General features: G+C 34.7%; 1 protein-coding gene across 1 annotated transcript; it reads left to right on the top strand.

The window, feature by feature from the left end:
- Positions 1–1,894: 1,894 nt before the first annotated feature.
- On the top strand, positions 1,895–15,378 carry LOC125187481 (Insulinase (Peptidase family M16) family protein). The gene is made up of 19 exons (XM_048084079.2): positions 1,895–2,379; positions 2,499–2,574; positions 3,242–3,288; positions 4,894–5,006; positions 5,322–5,395; positions 5,512–5,607; positions 5,704–5,823; positions 6,373–6,606; positions 7,548–7,696; positions 8,486–8,642; positions 9,275–9,427; positions 10,436–10,815; positions 10,934–11,083; positions 11,535–11,717; positions 12,919–13,122; positions 13,227–13,333; positions 13,551–13,704; positions 13,936–14,057; positions 14,848–15,378. The coding sequence occupies exons 1-19, from the start codon at positions 1,933–1,935 to the stop codon at positions 15,086–15,088; spliced, it is 3,207 nt and encodes a 1,068-aa protein (XP_047940036.2). The 5' UTR covers positions 1,895–1,932; the 3' UTR covers positions 15,089–15,378.
- The last annotated feature ends 4,103 nt before the right edge of the window (positions 15,379–19,481 follow it).

Here is a 19,481-nt window from a genome sequence, read left to right as displayed (position 1 = left end):
AGAATTAAAACGATGCTACATCTGTAAAACAAATCAACTACAATTATTCTCTGAATCCCCATTCGAGTCAGCAACAAACCCTCGAGAACATTTGATGTATAATGTATCAGTTTTGGTATACGAATGAACATAATGTTCTAGGTAATGTACTTATTTTACTGGGTAATGTACATAATGTAATGGGCAATGTACATAATGTATAATGTTAATAATGTGATGTATAATGCCCAGAACGTCATACTACATAGAAACCTATTCTAAAATCATGGACACCTATTCATTATGTAATGTACGATTTACTCTATAATGATGTATAAGAGGTGATGACTACTGTAATGTACACCCCAAATAAAATATTATCGGTCGTTTGTTGTTCACCAGTTTCTACTTCAAATTCGTCTTCTCTGTTACCGTATCATTGTAGTTTACAGAAAAGAGAGGGGAAAAAAAGAGCATTAGAAACTTCCCCAAAAATCTACAACAACAACAACAATCTAGCAAAACATAAAACCAAAATCCATCATCTTATAATCGAACCCATAATGATAAAAGGTAAACAAAACACAACTACTGTACGAAATACAAAATGGAATTTTAGAGCGACAATGATTAAAAGCAATCCACAAATTTAACGAATCAGACTACGATTCACCCAAAAACCCTACATAAAAATAGATAAAACCAAACAAGTCGATTGGTAAGAAATAATGTACAAAAATAATTGAAAACTATTTGTCAGGTCCAGAATCGATTCGAAGATGATCGAAATGGTTTTGTTTTGGCCAATACCTCGTCGTCAAGTGAGAGCAACTTGATGGTGGTAACAAAACGACTTCTTCTTCGTCGGCTTCACTGTTAGAAACGATCGGATTGTAGATGGGGCGACGGAGGTTAGGGTTTTTGGGACAAAAATCGTCTGATGAGGGAGAAGAGAAAAGAGGCGTAATGGTGAGAGAGAGAGAGAGAGAGAAAGAGAGTGACAGAGAAAATGAATCGTTCATGATATTAAATTCTGGATTTTTAGCATTAGCGGTTTCAACAAATGTCACGCCTACCGAATTTGCCCTTAATGTACCGAAAACCTAATATAATGTACCGAATGTCATTAAATCATGGTCATTAGATTACTACATCAGACGGATTGAATTAGTGCTATGTTTAAACACTTATAGGTCATTAGGACCTAAATGCGCCCCTATAAAAGTATGACTCACAAACCACTAACTTTTTCAACCCTTTTATATTCCATTTCTTAAAACTCGTGCCGAGTCAAATAGTGAAATTATGGGGGACGGGGGGAGTAATTTCTTGTCAGCTTGATTTTATAAAAGAAAAAATGGACTTTTACGGACTCATGAGCGGCCGTTTTGTAAATAGGTCCGCGTCCGATGTTACGTGTTTATTCGGAAATTGGACTAACAATTCAATTATGAAATTTAGAGATTTGAAATTGAATGGAGTTCAAAATTAAAGATTTTAATTTTATCATATCTTCAATTTCGTGGTACCAAACGGAGCTGTAGACTATTAGGTCATCCACAACTCTGTCTCTTATCCATCTCTTTTTTTTCACTATCCATGAACTTGCAAGGGGGCAAGTGGAATGCGCCATATGGATGAGATGGCTCGCCATATTTCTCTCTGGAAGTAGACACTCCACGAGATTTTTCATCCGCAACACCATCTCGTCGTTGTTTCGTCGCGAGACGAGCTCGAGACAACGATGAGCTGCGTTGTGGACGCCTTTGAATAAAATAGTTATTGTGCAAAATGACAAAAGCAAATACTAGTATAATTGGAGTTCCTCTTAGTAGCTGGAATTATAAAATTTTATTGGTATAAAATTAAAATATATACAAAGAGAAAAGGAAAAAGAATAAAAAATAGAAATAAGATGGATTTGTAGAACGCACAAAAGAATTGTATGAGGCGATGCTCTTCTGCTCCGCTGCTCCCATCACCACACGCCTTTATATAAACTCCCAACATCGCTGCCGCAGTTACTTATTCAAAAAATTCATCACTGCCAATTCCCCTAGATTCAATTTCTCCCCTCTCTCATCGCCTCTCCGTGCAATGGCGGTCGGAACCTGCGCTATCTCCTCCGACGATGTCATCGTCAAGTCCCCAACTGACCGACGCCTCTACAGATTCATACAGCTCCCTAACGGTCTCTGCGCTCTGCTCGTCCACGACCCCGAGATTTACTCAGGCGAACCTTCTGGAGACGGAAAAACGGAAGACGAAGATGAAGAGGATGATGAGGATGAGGACGACGAGGAAGATGAAGAAGATGATGAGTACTCTGAAGAAGAAGGAGAAGACAGCGACGAGGATGATGAAACTGAGGAAGTGAAGAAAGGACCAACGCAGAAGAAGGTCAGTGTTTGTAATGGATGGTTTCGAATTTGAATCTGAAGTGTTGCAGTTTTACTTATCGGCTTGTGCCGTTGCTGGTCTAATGAAGGTTTAATTGTCTTTTGATTGTTTGTTTGCAGGCAGCGGCGGCAATGTGTGTAGGCATTGGGAGTTTTTCGGATCCTTATGAAGCACAGGGGCTGGCGCACTTTCTAGGTTACTTTTCGCAATTCTTTGCATTTGAATTGATTATTAGGAAGGAGTTAAGCAAAGAATACATTGGTTTTGATATGATAACTAATTATAAGATTGACAGCTTACTCTTTTGAACCTTCAACTTATTCAGATAGGATACTGTTGGGAAAGTGGTAGTAACTGAAAAGATGGCAAATTCAAAGCTAGTAAAATGCTTATAGTAGCAATAACTACTACCTCCACCCAAAAAACGTATAGTTCAGTTTTTGGTATCCCCAAAAATATAACACTTTCCTTTTTACCCTTCACTCTACTTTATATTTCAACCTCTACTCTAGAAGTCAGTAAACCGATGTCCTTAAACTTATGCTCATAATATCATATGATGTGAGTTATGCTCTTGTTTTATACTGGATGGAAATAAAAGTACAATTGTACAGGTTTCCCCATTGATTTTCAAATATTGTATATTTGGAGAGTTCTAAGATGGATTAAGGGAAAAGCAAAAATGGTATGAGTAAAGTAAGGTCACAATCTGTACTTCTTAATGTACTTCGTAATCTAGTGCATGGACTGACGATGGTTGTGCAAAGGGTTCTTTTTTTATAGCATAGATTAGAACAATTTCTTAACTGGGCATATTTAGAGCGGCAAATAGGAGAAACTTATTTCTCATATTTTATTGCAGAGCACATGCTTTTTATGGGGAGTACCGATTTTCCAGATGAAAATGAGGTTTGTGAATTGAATTTTACCTTATAAGTGACTTTACATGTTGGATAAAAAGTTTTGCAATTTGTAGTTGTTGAACCTCCCACATACCTCTCAATTAGGCAAAGGAAAGTAAATCCTGAAACCTTAGGCATGCATTGCGAGGACCACTATCCAGTAATTTGCTATGCTTTTTTGCATACCATTGTGAATTTGGGATCCAGCTCTTCCTCAATTGCTAATACACTTGGTTGCTATTTTCACTATCATAAAAGAGGATTTCGAATTGTCCAGATAACTAGTTGTATGAGAACTGATCATTTGCCAACTGTTGCTGTTCCTGACCCTAGCCACCTCAGATACTGTATCCGAAAACAAAATCTGTTCCGCATGGCCTTCTCTCTTCCGCTTAAATTACCACCGTTTTCTTTGTGAAAATGTCCTCTTAAAATGCTTTATATGGTTCAGACCTTCCTTTCCACCTGATCTACAGCTCTCTTCATTCAGCTCCACATATGCCAGCAGGTGGAACAGATCGAGCAGAGGAATGTGTAGGTTGTTTGCTAAATAGAAACATAGGTAAACTCAGGGGCAAAGCAATGTAGTGTGGTGAGGGTTAAGATTAAATTAAAACTATACTTGTAAAAAGGTACTCCCTCCGTCCCCGATTAAGAGTCACACTTTGACCGGGCACGAGTTTTAAGAAAAGTAAAGAAAAGTTGGTTGAAAAAGTTAGTGGAATGTGGGACCCATTTTTTTATATTGGTTTTATAATAAAATGTGAGTGAATTGAGTGAGTGGAATGTGGGACCTACTTACTATTTATGGTAAAAATGAAGTGTGACTCTTAATTGGGGACGGACCGAAATGGAAAAGTGTGACTCTTAATCGGGGACGGAGGGAGTATTATTTAATAAGTTAAATTTTTTAGTGCCAGTTTAGTAATTTTAAGTTAAGATTATAGTAATTTGTAAAAATATACTGTATTATTATTCAATTAGTTAAATTTGACAGTTACAAATTTTTCCATGTCGGAGCTTTAAACCTATGACTGATTCATTTATATATCTTTGTTCTAAGGTTAATATCAAGAATGTATAATAAAAATATGATTTTTAGAGATTTGTTAAATTTCTATAAGTTGATTTTAATATTTGTATTGATTTCAAAAGACATGTTGTAAGTAGGCTATGAAATGTTATCTTAGGCATCGGGACCCCATTGTAAAAGGTCTGGCTCCGCCACAGGGTAAACTTGTTGAGATAATGGTATGGAACACATGCATACATTATTGGTTTGTCTTTAGTTTTGTTCACCAAGTAATACGACGTAACCGTTTTTAGCAAAAGTTATAGTGACAAATATTTCATATGAATTCCCAAAATATGACATGGTACCAACTTTGGGTTCTATCACTACCTCACTATTCTAAGCCATTTTAAATCATCATGAACGTACAGATTAACTCACTATTCTAAGCCATTCTAAGCCATTGTAGCGTGGAACATTTTGTTTTGGGATTTTTTCTGTTCTGTATCAATCAATACCTTTTTATTAAGGGATCTTAGGTCTCTTCTTATGTACTCAAGACAAAAAATTAGCTTCTCGATTGACTCTTCTCTTGTCTAGTATGACAGTTACTTGTCTAAGCATGGAGGCTCATCAAATGCGTATACAGAAACTGAGCATACCTGCTATCATTTTGAGGTTAAGAGGGAGTTTCTTAAGGGTGCGTTGACAAGGTAAACTTCAAGAGCTCTTGCACTATTACATGTTTCTTGGTTTTCCTTGAACAACACAGACTAGTCTTCTTTTATGTAGTGGATAGGATGGATCATCAATTAATTGGTTCCCGTTCCACATTTACATTCATTGAAGTACAAGATACTTCTAAAATATTGCCGTTTATTTGCTTAAAAATTCTACATTGCAGTTTTAATAGCTTATAAGAGGGTCACTGATCATCACATCTATGAGGCATATTTAAGTTTCTCCTTTGGTATGTTGGTTAACGAAAGATTGACAGTATGATTGTTCTTGTTTTGTTTGATTTTCAGGTTTTCTCAATTCTTTTCTTCTCCTTTGGTTAAAGCTGAAGCCATGGAAAGAGAAGTATTAGCTGTAGATTCAGGTTGATGCATATCTTGTATCCTGAAAATGATTCTTACTCACAATTCCATTGACATCTTTATCTTCCTTTGAAGCTCAATTCGTTTTGTTTTGTTTTAATCAGTTAATTTGTTGCAGAATTTAATCAAGTTTTACAAAATGATTCATGCCGCCTGCAACAACTGCAATGCCATACATCAGCCCCTGGTCATCCTTTCAATCGGTTCTTTTGGGGTACATTCACATGCTATTAGTTGTCATTTTACTCTACACTAAGCTTTTTTTGTGGTTATATATTGGTTGACAGAATTCCCAGTTCAATCTTTTTAGGGAGTAAGAAGAGCTTGGCTGATGCCGTGGAGAAAGGTGTTGATTTAAGAGAACGTATTCTGAAACTATACCATGATAGTTACCATGGTGGATCAATGAAACTAGTAGTCATTGGTGGAGGTAAGTTTTCTCATTTTGTTTCACATTAACTGCAATTTATGTGGGTGATATGCTGTCTGTCAAGGTGTTGATGATATACTGTTGCAATGTTGATTTGCTGTTTTGCACTTTCGTGTTACTTGAATGGTTTTGTATTTTTCTGTGAGAATAATCTCATATAACAATTTTTGAAATGGTTAAAACTCGTGTATCTAAGAACAAACTGAGAAATGCTAATAAACAGTATGGGGGAGGGGGGGATGAGTCTCCTGTTTGAACCAAATGGGATCAGCATATGATCTTTGCTTTATTCGGAAGAGAATGATGCGATTGTGAATTTTTTTGAGATTTGTTGATCATTAAGGGTTTATTTCGGATTCTTAGTACCATGATGGAATTTAAGTGGGTTTGAGTCCTTGACTATGGACTACAAATACAATGATTGACAAAGTATTTTCTAAATGGGGTTATAATAAAGCATTTTCATTTGCTATTATGGAAGCAGAATCTTGTGTGAGAGTTAGTAAGTGTCTGTTATCTTCTTTTAACTATTATATCCATTTCCTGCAGAGCCCCTTGAAGAACTTGAAAGTTGGGTCGTTGAGTTATTTAGCAGTGTTAAGAAAGGCCTTCAGGCTAAGCCTGAGATGGGTTTAGATATTTCTATTTGGAGAACTGGCAAACTTTACTGGTTGGAGGCAGTTAAAGACGTCCATGTCCTTGATTTATCTTGGATATTGCCTTCATTGAGGAAAGATTACATGAAGAAAGCTGAAGATTACCTTGCCCATCTGCTTGGACATGGTAAGATGGTCTTTTGCTGTCTACCTTATTATGGTTGATTTTTGCTCTTTAAGAGTAAGAAATGATGACTTTGCATGACCTTTCTTTTGTATATTCCAGTTTGAGTCCCTTGAATTCTTGATATGAATAAAATGTTTGTACTCGTAGACTCTAAAAATGAAGCAGCTTGATACTATTTTGATGGTGCAAGTTGTTCTTTTCGTCAAAAGTTACTTTTTGCCATGAATTCTTTTCTTTTTTTTGGTTGCAGCATGCCTGTAAAGTTTCCATTAACCAACCAATCTCAAACACTTTTATTTCTTGACCTTGAAATTTCTTAATTTATAATATTGATGAGATCCGCATGTTAATAGCTTCAAATAGGGCACTGCAGGAGTAGTAATTTACTTAATTGACAACTGAGGTTGCTACCTTGTCTTTGAAAGACAGTAGAGATGTAGATTGTTGGCCAGGGTTTGACTTATTGAAACAGAATAACCTGAAGATGTGACTCATGTAGTCATGTGAGAACTGAATAAAATTTTGTGCACAGCACATGTAGTTTCAAAGAATCTCGCATGGCTTTCTGTTGAAGATGTCTTTCCCTGATCTTTCTTACTACATGGATCGCCTTATCTAGACCCTTTTTACTGCCTTGTCATGTTTGTCATCTCTCCTCTTTCATTGACTTTACATATTGCTTCTCAGCCAATGGGATGGTCTTACCTTACGATGGAATTTAGTAAATCAGGTGGTAGACAAGTTGTTAGCGTTTTATTATTGCATATCTATCTCGATATGCAAAGACCAAGAGACTGTGAATCGCATAGGCTTGTTATTTTGTGTACATAGATTGTTCATTCCCTAGTTTTTGAGTGCGCCTATTGCTTATTAATGCATTAATATTCTTATGGTTGGGAATTGTGTTCTGACATGTTAGGGTACTAATAACATGATTGCAGAGGGCAGAGGAAGTATACATTTTCTCTTGAAAGCTAGAGGCTGGGTAACTTCTATATCTGCTGGTGTTAGTGACGAAGGGATGCATCGCTCCTCCATAGCATACATCTTTGGCATGTCTATACACCTCACAGACGACGGCCTGGAGAATGTAAATTTATCTTTCCCTACTTTTTACAATGAACAATGATTCAGAAAAATACAAGTTAACGAATATGTTTTCTTGAAATGGTACAGTTTTGAATTATATGATTATATCCTAAAATCCATAGTTTTATGTGTTTCGTCTTTCGAAAACTGCAATAAGAAAGGACAAAAAGTGAAAAATAACCTCCTTCAGAATATAGTCATTTTTTTTTCTTAAGTACCCTTGTTTAACTGCACCACTTCCTCACTCTCCATTTCTATTTAAAAGTAACACCACTCTTGCATCTTCGTTTTAAACTTTTACTCAATTCAAATTAACATTCTAATGTTAAATGGAGCAATAGGTATTCTTTGAATATATAGTTGTAATTGTAACTGTTAATTGGATTTGTTTTAAATATTTCAATTGGGGAACCTCCTATAGAGACTATGAACCATGCTTCTTTGCTCATACAATAATGGTTCCTTTATGCCAATGCTTCTTTTGTGTTAATGCTTTTTATGTATTACGATAATGCTTCTTTTTATGAATATTACTACTGTTGGTCACACAAAGATCAATGGTCTAAATTGGTTTTAAGTACAAGGAGAAAAGTTTTTATTTGATCATCTCCTATGTATATTTAAAATATCCAAAGAGCTTATTTATTTTTTAGTATAAACCTGTTGCATCTCATGATGTTCTCTTATGCTCTCTATTATTGTCTTTACAATGCCTTTTGTTTTTCATCATCTGTTCTAGTCCTGGAAACTGCTTGTCCTTTAGTATTTTCTTTTGATGTCTATGATGTAGATCTTTGAAATCATTGGGTTCATCTATCAATATATCAAACTGTTGCATCAAGATTCTCCTCAAGAATGGATATTTAAAGAACTCCAGGATATTGGACATATGGAGTTCAGATTTGCAGAGGAGCAACCTCAAGATGATTATGCTGCCGAACTTGCTGGTATTTAATGTTTATAATCTATGTAGTTTCTAGAGTTTTATGTTTACAATGTCCCTCTAGCGTTTGATTGGTATACTACGAAATTTCTGCTCAGCAGTTGGCTGCTAATAAAAAATTAATACCGAAGGCCACCATCTATCAACTAGGAATGCTATGCTTTATTCATAAAGTTGACCCATGATCCAAGACATAACCAACACCTTGCCAATGATAAACCGGAATAATAGAATTAACATATGCCGAAACATTGGCTGCAGCCTTCTGCGCCTTCCTCTGCATACACACACAAGAGCTGTTAGGTACTATTAATGATGCTTTAACATATAATGCTGAATGCTGAATGCTTTATTTTTATTAGGATAAAGTATCCTGTATATTCTGTCCTGAAGTTGCTAAATACTTAAACTGTACTTTATTTGTTATGTTCATTTGAGTTGAAATGCATGTAATTTTCCACGCGGAGGAGTTCTATTTTGGAAAAGATTCCAATTCCATGCCATGAAAACATGGATGGTATCAGTTCTCAATGAAATTATTTATTTGTTCTGTTCAGGTTTACCAAAGTAGATTATTTTTGGCTTTTTTGATTGTTTAACTGTGGGAAGATAAACTGATACCATATATTATTGCAGCGAATTTGCTTGTCTTTCCTCCCAAGCATGTTATCTATGGTGACTATGCATATGAAGTCTGGGATGCTGAGATGATAAAATATATTCTGGAATTCTTCAATCCTGGAAACATGAGAGCTGATATTCTGACCAAGTCTTTGAAGAAGTCGCATGGTAGTAATCTCGTTCACATTATTGTTGCTGTATTAATTTTGATATTTGATTATGTGCTTTGTGATTCCCCAAATAGTTGTGTATATAAACACACACACAGAGTAGAAAACAAAAAATCATGGTGATTCTAGGAAGTTGATGGATAAGACATGGGGTGGATCAAGGTGGTTGTTTGACCTGTGTGAAATTGCATCTATCACTCTAAGTCTCCAGTGGTTTGACAATAAAAAATCATAGTGATTCTAGGAAATTGCATCTATCACTCAAAAATCTCCCTTAATTGTTGATTTAAGTAGATTTATCGACAAAGTAGATGAATATGGATTGCTGCTTCTGTCATACTAATTTTATATTGATTTGGTTTTAAATTGTCATTTGAAAGAAATGCTAACACTGGTGGACTAAGCCAGTGTATAGGAGAAAATAAGTTACTTCTGTAAATCAAGCAATAACTTGTCTAGTAAACATTAAATATCTGGTCATAAGCTTTGTGAATGTGACGTACTTCTTCATATCTTTGTTAATGATGCTCATCAGTCAATTGACCTAGGGCATAGACTTTGGCATGTGACATTAGATTGAATTACCTATTTTTACATTATGCTGCTATTTTCAGTTCACACTACATATAATTGTTTCACATCCATGCCATGTCAGAAATTGCTAAAAGGGTATGCCTCTGATAAATCGTACAACCTGTCTATAAAAAAATAATCTTGGTTGTGGACGACACGAGTTATAATGCAAATTTGGTTAATTAAGAGAGATAGAGAGAAAAAGTGGTTGAAATGTTGATAGTGAAAATTGGGACCTCCCCATTACAGAGAAAACTTACTATTAGATAGATCTTAATTTTGGTGGACGGTACAAAATGGAAAAAGAAGACTATTTTTCTTGGATGGAGGTAGTATATGTTTTCTTAACGGCGCATATGGATCAAGGATCACTTTGTCGATGCCAACTTTTTACTGGAAAAGTTGCCCTCCTTAACTTTCTACTGGATTTCAGATATCCAACAAGAGCCATGGTTTGGATCCCGATATCTCGAGGAAGATATTCCACTTCATTTGATGGAGCTATGGAAGGATCCTCCAAAAATAGATTCCTCCTTGCATCTACCCTCAAAGAATGACTTCATTCCATGTGATTTTTCCCTGCGTGTTGAGAAGGAATCTTGCCAATCAACAGATTCCGCATCTCCAAGATGTATACTTGACGAACCTTATATGAAGTTGTGGTATAAGGCTGACCAGACTTTTAAACTTCCTCGTGCTAATACATATTTCCGCATCACCTTAAAAGGAGGATACAGTAATATGAGGAACGCTTTATTGACCGAGTTATTCATATTGCTCCTTAAAGATGAGCTTAATGAGATTATATACCAGGTCCTTTCTTTTACTCTTTTTAATGATATGTTATACAGTAGTTGTTTTGGTTTCTCTGTTGTAAATTGTTGGTCTAATAAATAATTAGAAGGCTGAAAGCTTAATTACTTTATTTCAGGCTAGTGTTGCAAAATTGGAGAGCTCAGTTTCTCTCTATGGCGATAAGCTAGAGCTGAAGCTTTATGGTTTTAATGACAAGCTTTCAGTTCTCTTGTCAAAAGTTCTGGCAACAGTTAAGTCATTCTTGCCAAAGGATGACCGCTTCAGGGTACGTACTATATTTACTTTTTTGAAGAATGATAAACCAGTAAGAGAGAAAATAACATCCTACTCCTGTATTTGAAATGCTGAGACAGATCTTAAGACTTCTTATTTTTTTAATTAAAAAGAAGTTACTAGTATATGCTATGCTAAGGATGGATAATTTTGATGAAAATGTACTCTCTCATGTTTCGCGTTATATGTCCCATATATATAAACAACACTTCATCCTCTTTTTACTTTAATTTAAAATTAAAGTCTTGCGGAGTGGATTGCGGTGGAGATTATTTGAGATCTCTCCCTCTTACAAAGGAAGGTCCAGTATGTTGATCTCCAAAAGGGACACCATTTCATCCTCTATAGTCTATACATAAGTGATATTCTGAAATTTTAGCTACTGTTAATTTTCTATATCATCTTCGTATTTTTTGTGGAAGCTTACATCAGCTTTGTAACAGGTTGTTAAAGAAGATATGGAGAGATCTTTGAGAAACACCAACATGAAGCCTCTAAGTCATGCTTCCTATTTAAGATTGCAAGTTTTATGTCAAAGTTTCTGGGATGCAGATGAAAAGTTGTGCTTGTTAAATGACTTGTCTATAGCAGATTTGAGGGCTTTTGTTCCTGAACTTCTTTCCCAGGTTGGTAACAAGTTATGATAGTTGCATAACTCTATCTGAGTAAATGACTTGGATTTGGTACCATGGATTTTATATGCGGCCTTTATTATCTTGAATGATAAATTGGGGAAATATTTGGGAATTGGGACCTTGTGCAACCCTACTGAGGTTCAGAAGTTTTTTGAAAAGAGTTCTATTTTCCACACTATAGGAAGACTAAAATCTATAATTTCAGACATTTAATTGGGAATCATCGTTTCATTACTAGATTGGAAATGATTATCACAACATTAATCTAAGCAGTGTTAAGAGCATCACAAGTTTAAATGCTCTTGGAAACTTGATGCCTTTGTATGCTTCTCTGGAAACCATCTGTGCTAACATAAATGGGTTCACTTGATTCAAATCCAACACCTGAAATGTTTACATCAGAGGGCGAACCAGGAGTGTGTGTTGGTGTGGGTGTGTTTCAGTTGTATATATAGTACACTGGTAATTGTGAAAAACAATTTACTCCTGTGCTTGGTATTTTTTGCTTGAAGGTGTTTTTATGCAAATCAAGCCTCATTACTATTTATTGCCTCACCGTACCTTTCTCCAGTTTTACTCAACAATATTTTTGCATTATGATAACTGTGTATGAGAAAGAGAATATACTCAAAGTACACATGCATTCTGCATGTATTTTAAAGCCAATAAGATTTGACCTATCCTCTATATCTGCAAACATGTTAGTAAGCTGACAGTGTTGGTTAAGTCAAAAGAGTGCATCTGTAATGAGTATTTTGGAGATAAAATTTGAATTATAAATGTAGCAGAAAGGAAATAAGGCCAGGACAGTTGAAAAACATGTTGCTCTGTTGACTCACGTCATGAATACCAGCATCACATGGAACCTAAACTACCATCACTGGAAAATTAAAACTTGGTGGGTGTGGCAATTAGATATCTCTTTATCGTTAACAAAATAGCTTGAATTCAGTTCTTGCCTCCCAGTTACATGGAACAAATGCACTGATTTGAAAACTATAATCTTCTTTCCCTTCTTCGTCCAAGATATATATGATTAAATATTAAGACCGTGATTGACACTCCTAAGGATTGAGAATTTGGATTGGGAACACTTGCAACAATTTTTGTAATTTGTGCATGCAATTGTTTATTCTCGAAGTGGTGATCCACTAAAGTTGTCTATACTCAATTCTATTTGCTTTTTTTGCAGCTATATATCGAGGGTCTTTGCCATGGAAATTTGCTGGAAGAGGAAGCTCATCGATTGTCAGAGATATTTAAAAGCAATTTCTTTGTGCAGCCACTTCCATATGATTTTAGGCATAAGGAGATTGTGATGTGCCTTCCTTCAAGTGCCGACCTTGTTAGATATGTCAAAGTGAAAAATAAGCTAGAAACAAACTCTGTGGTTGAGGTATCAAAAAAGCAACTTGAGTAAGCTTTGTTATATACTGTTAATGGCTGCTTAAAACTTACATTTTCTCTTTTTATTTCCTTCCTTTCTTTTGTATTTTGCAGCTTTATTTCCAGATTGAACCCGAAGAAGGAACAACATTGATTAAATTAAAAGCACTCACAGACCTTTTTGACGAAATAGTTGAAGAACCACTTTTTAATCAACTCAGGTATGTAATGGACTGAACATATAACAAGTAGTATGAATATGATAGTTGTAATATTGTATACCTCCACTCATTATTGGCAAAAAAATTTGAATAACGTGCGAACATACCGCGAACAACAACAGTACTTGTACTTCAATCACGCAAAAATACACTTGCAAAAGGATTCACTAGCAGTCTCAGCTGTCTCGGGCAATAACTTAATTTATTGTTTATACAGGACGAAGGAACAACTTGGTTATGTTGTTGACTGTAGCCCTCGAGTAACGTACCGCATACTAGGGTTTTGTTTTCGTGTTCAGTCTTCAGAGTATGATCCTGTCCACTTGCAAGGGAGGATCGAGAACTTCATAAACAGCTTAGAAGAGTTGTTGGTAAGTAACCAGCCATAAATTCTTAGTCTAAGCTGATTTAGACAACAATACATGGACTACAATTAAGTTTCCTTGAGAAGACACGAACTTATTATTTGGATTTTATGGTGCATCTTTCCTATCTGACTATCATTTCCATGCCTTGTTAACAATTTAAAATCTGCATCTGATATATTTTACTCTCAAGGCTTACTTATCGAGAATATGTTTCTAATGTTGCTTATGTTGCAGAATGGACTTGACCATGATTCCTTCGAGAATTATAGAAATGGTTTAATGGGGAAACTTCTTGAAAAGGATCCATCTCTTTCATATGAAACAAACCGTTATTGGGGTCAAATAGTCGATAAAAGGTAACCCATTACATCCTGCAGAAATTACTGTGCATCTCTAGGTAGTGAAGTGAAATGCTTGAGTGGGTGGCCAACTGAATCTTGAATATTAGTACATCATTTTTTTTTTGTGCAACACCCAATTGCCAATTTTGATTGTACTATCCAAAAAGCCCATGTCAAGAACTTTCTAATATCACCACTATATTTTTGGTATTCTCATCGGATGTGGGTTCGGAAAAGTCACATACAAATGTGTGCATCAGTGCGTGACATTTCCCACCAGTGCGGATATCAAGAAATATGTACAATTAGAAAACCCTCAATGTGGGGACCTTCCAACAATACCTTCGCTTTAACTATTGATTGTTGGATGAAAAATTGGTGGTCTGGGCTTCTGCAGGTGTTTGCCCTTGCATGATTTGAAGTTAGGATTTTTGACATTGTGTATGACATGGGGCTTTGAAAGCTCTGGTTGTCCAACCATGAGGCCCTTTTAGCCTATTGATGTTCTGCTGCATCCTGAATGTGATAGTAGGGATCCTAGATGCATGCTGTAGCATGTAGACTGATGTTAATGTCAGTTTGAGATGTAGGTTTGATTGAATAGTCAATTTAGACTCATTTCAATTTTTTATGGTGTTTCCGCACATATTCTTTTCATACTTTATAGTTTAGTTTATATGCTGAATATCGTTATCTGCATGTCATATCGATCTAGAACAAGCTTCATTACTAGGTAGGACATCATAGTAACTGAAAGCATGAGGGAAAATCAACTGCATTAACGACCTCTGACATTGGCTCTCAGGTATATGTTCGACTTATCTGAAAAGGAAGCTGAGGAACTGAAGGACATCAAAAAGGAAGATATCATCGAGTGGTATCGCACTTATTTAAGACAACCCTCGCCCAAGTGTCGGAGGCTTGCGATCCATGTGTGGGGCTGCAACACTGATCAGAAGGATGCAGATACACAAACTGGAGCTCAAGTAATTAAAGACCTCGAAGAATTTAAGAAGTTGTCTCAATATTATCCGAGCCTCTGCTGAAAAAAAATCAGTGTTGAACATTTTCAAATTTTGCCAATAAAAACGATCAGCATATGAGATGATTGTTGATCATCAAACAAAGGTGAGTTACATGTAGTTTACCAAACTGAGTATAAGATTGAAAGTTGGTGCTGTGATGATTGGGTTTGTCATTGTTAGGTTATGATTATACTGCAATATTTAAAAACTTTTGCCGAAAATTGTTAGGTTATGATTACACTTGATTGTTTAAAATATGTTACCAAAAGAAAAGACTATTTCTGTTCTATATGAGGAGCTATTTATGTGAACCATTATGATCTTACATGTTGATTATAGCTTCGTAAGTAATTCATAAAATAGATGTTAAAATGCGTGTAAGAGTAGGTCCTATATGTACTATGCTTTTTATTTTTAGTTAAAATGAGTAGGTCCTATATTTTTAATGCATCTGCCATATGTCTTGCACCGGAAGTTCATGCATAAAATTACATGGCACGAAATGTGGTGTTGTCGTTAGGTGACTGAAAAACGTGTGGCATGTGAAGTGATAACATGGTAGGTCAAAACTATAAATATTATTTATCACCCTTCACCTTTGATTCTTCCAAACAAAACTATATTTGTCTACGATGTAAACCAAATGGAAAAACGTTTCTTAGATATAAAGCGGCAGCGTACCTACGCCCATTGAAATTTGACAAATATTGGAGGTAGGGGTGGGTCGATACGATATATCGTATCGAAAATGTTGTATCGTGTTTCGTATCGAAAATGTCGATATGAAAGAATTTTATATCGTTATCGTATCGAAAGTTTCGATATATCGAACTTTCAATATGGATAATATCAATATCGTTATCGTATCGAATACCTATATATCGAAAAATATAATTTCAAAACTGAAAAATAACACAAAAATTAATAAAACTTCTACACAATAAAATGTATAGTATTCTTATGAGTAAAGGTCAAATGTGGTCCCTAACATATGACCGTTTTATCAATTTGGTCTTTAACATTATCATTTTGATTTTTTGGTCCCTCACAAATAAACTCGGACCCGAATCGGTCCTCACTTAACAGAACCGTCAAAAAATAGACGGTGATTGCAATTTGACTATATTAAATTACTAATGGTAATTAATTATACCTAATAATTTTTAATTACTATTAAATTACAAATTATTCATTTCATTTTGCAACTGATACTATCTTTTTTTCAATTTTGCTAATAGGAAAAGAATTATAATTAGGTATAACTAATTACCATTAGTAATTTAATATAGTCAAATTGCGGTCATCGTCTATTTTTTGACGGTTCTATTAAGTGAGGACCGATTCGGATCTGAGTTTATTTGTGAGAGACCAAATAATCAAAAAGATAATGTTAAGGACCAAATTGATAGAAATGACCATATGTTAGGGACCACATTTGGCCTTTACTCTATTCTTATTAGGGTTTCATATATATATTTTCTAAATATATGAATGAATTAAATGGATTTATATATATTTATAATTTTAAACTTCAATATGCATTGAATTTCAATATGTTTCGATATATTCGACATAAAATGATATATCGCGATATAAGGAAATTCATATCGTTATCGTATCGGAAACTTACGATACTGTATCGTATCGAAAATTACGATATACTAAAAATTCGATAATTTTTCGATATTTTTCAATACGATACGTATATCATTTTTTCGGTATTTTTCCCCATCCCTAATTGGAGGTGAACATAAAAATCGTTGTCTTAGAATGAATGCTTCTTTTACCCTCTTACATTCACAAATCAATATTGCGTTTGCATAAAAGTATGCTCTTTCCGTCCGCCATTTATAGTCTCATTTTGACTCCGGTACGGTTTTTAAGAAATTGTTTGACTTTGTGAAGTAAAATAGAAAAATGAGTTGATAGAAAATGTGTCCCATTTTTATATATTGGTTTTATAATTGAATATGAGTGTAATGAGTTAAATGAATGGTGAGTCTCCTTACCAGTACTATCTCTAGCACCCCGTACCCGACTGGGTAGGGGTCTCTCCTTGAGGTACCCATTTGAGTGGCTTAAGGAGTTGGGTTGGTTGTCCTCTCCCGATCCATCCAGTTGAGTGGCTTGATATGATCCTCATTCTTGATTTGCGATTCAACGATGGATCAACCTGAAATGCGGCAGAAGTCTTGATATGTGTGATGAATGATGCCACAAATGGGATGGAGGAACCATCTTATAAGTCGTGGATGGAATGATTGACGCCATAAACAAGTGTGAAAGTTCGTTTGATAAGTCAAGTAAAAGTCGTTTTAAGAGAGAACGCATAAGAGATAAACTCACCAAAAATATTATTGATAAAGGCTCTATCTTTTTTTTATCCAAAAATAAGGCTTTTACGTAGACAAAGAAAATCTAAAACATAAGGAAAACAAAAAAAACTACAACGAAACTATAATTGGTAGAAGAAAAGAATATCATAGTCAATTAATACATTTACATTTACTTATTCTTTGCCAAATATTTCATATATTCTTCAAATTCTGGCTCACTTGCATATAATTAAATTATTGCAACTTTGGGCTACTCGAATTTTCATTTCTAAATATCATCTTGCGTAATTCTAGAGCTCTACTTCATGAATAAATCACGTTACACATCTTTAAATTTTTTTCGCTATATCTCTTGTAGTCAGTCCAACATGCACTTTATTGAATCTTGAATTATTGACCATTGGTTTGCAATTGCATCATGGCTCTCTTTGAGTGCGAAAGTTTGGACTTGATTTTGAGCACTATCTTCGAGCTATAGTCATCTTCGACTCTAGCCTCTTCATTCTTGAATCTGTCACGAACAAGTGTGGCTAAAATTTGTTGCATCCTCCGTGTCATAGCTCTCGTGACCGGTCTTCCTATGTTCTTCAATGGGTCTTTGCCATAACGCAGCGCATCCACGGCAGGTCATATAGACAAAATTTCCACTCAGAAAATAGATAGTTTTGTAGGGACTCGAACACCCATTACTTATTAACGTATTAAAAAAAAAACATAAATATATGCAATCACTATTCTGACTGAATTAAATTTCTATCTTTTATTGATCATATGAGATTTGATTAAAAGCGTGTGTAAAAAAGTTCGTGAGGGAAGGGCTTGACAATATACGGATGTCCAAGGAGGTTATATAAACATACATAGTGACAGACTCCTATATTCCTTTCGTTATAGGAGTATTATTTTTGAATAAGTTGATATAAGAAAAAAATGATGCAAATATTTTTTATTTTTCTTCGTTGTAATAAAAATAAAATCTCCATGTTCTGTGAAAACAGCATAAGATTGGTATGGCGCTTTCATAATACTAGTAAAAGTATGTTCCTACTTTATGTTTTATGCCGACAGGAGTGATTTTTATAGTTTCATATAATTTGGATATGAATTTAGTCCGTGATTTTAGCATAAAATCCAAAAGTTGCACTGCGTAAGTCGCGTGACAATATATATTTTGTGAGTGAAATAAGTGTTTGTTTAACTAACATGAATACATGATATGTATGACCACTACTAATCAACACCGACATATTCGTGAAAATAGAGGCATTCCATTTTCATAATAAACCGATAATAATAATAATAATAATAATAATAATAATAATAATAATAATAATAATAATAATAATAATAATAATAATAATAATAATAATAATATATGGAATATAGTATATGCAATTTACGTGCGTACTAATTAGTATAGTAGTTGTAATAAATTTAGGAATATATTTCTAAACATTGAAGAATTAGAATCTTGAAACTTCATATATGTAGAAATTAAGAATAACATCTATTAAAAATCACAAATGGCCTACTTTAAAACAAATAAATGTATTATCATAATAAAAATTTAAACAAATATCCTCATCTGATTAAACACTAATGAAAGTAACCCATTTTAGCAGATAAAAGTACAATGACCTAGTATTAGTTTAAAACGGATCGCGTATAACATAGATTTTGAAGTGGACTTAATTAATTCACTAAAATACTTTGAGACGACTAATTAAATTATAGTATTATGTTTAAAATATATAACATATGGTTCTAAAATGTAAATAAAAAAGATGCATGTGATGAGGACCTACTGCACAGAGCAGTAGGTGCGTGGCACCTCAACCAAAGCCAATCCATGTGCATATCATACTATTACCATTTATGCCCTATTTTCTCATTCACAATTTCTCTGCCAAATTAATATTTTGCCCTTTATTATTCAGAACACATCATATGCATAATAAAATCGAATAATACAATGATAATAAATGCATCATTAAATGAGTTCGTATAACAAATTGGCCTGCATCATCGTGTTCGTCTCCTAGTAGTACTATCTATATATGTCCACCCTTTTCTTTGCT

This window comes from Salvia hispanica, chromosome 5 (genome assembly GCF_029641045.1).
Source record: "Salvia hispanica isolate PSC_SH4W2 chromosome 5, Shi_PSC_v1, whole genome shotgun sequence".
NCBI lineage: Eukaryota > Viridiplantae > Streptophyta > Magnoliopsida > Lamiales > Lamiaceae > Salvia > Salvia hispanica.
The sequence above is the reverse complement of the archived record's forward strand: the minus strand, read 5'-3'. Positions and strand labels throughout refer to the sequence as shown.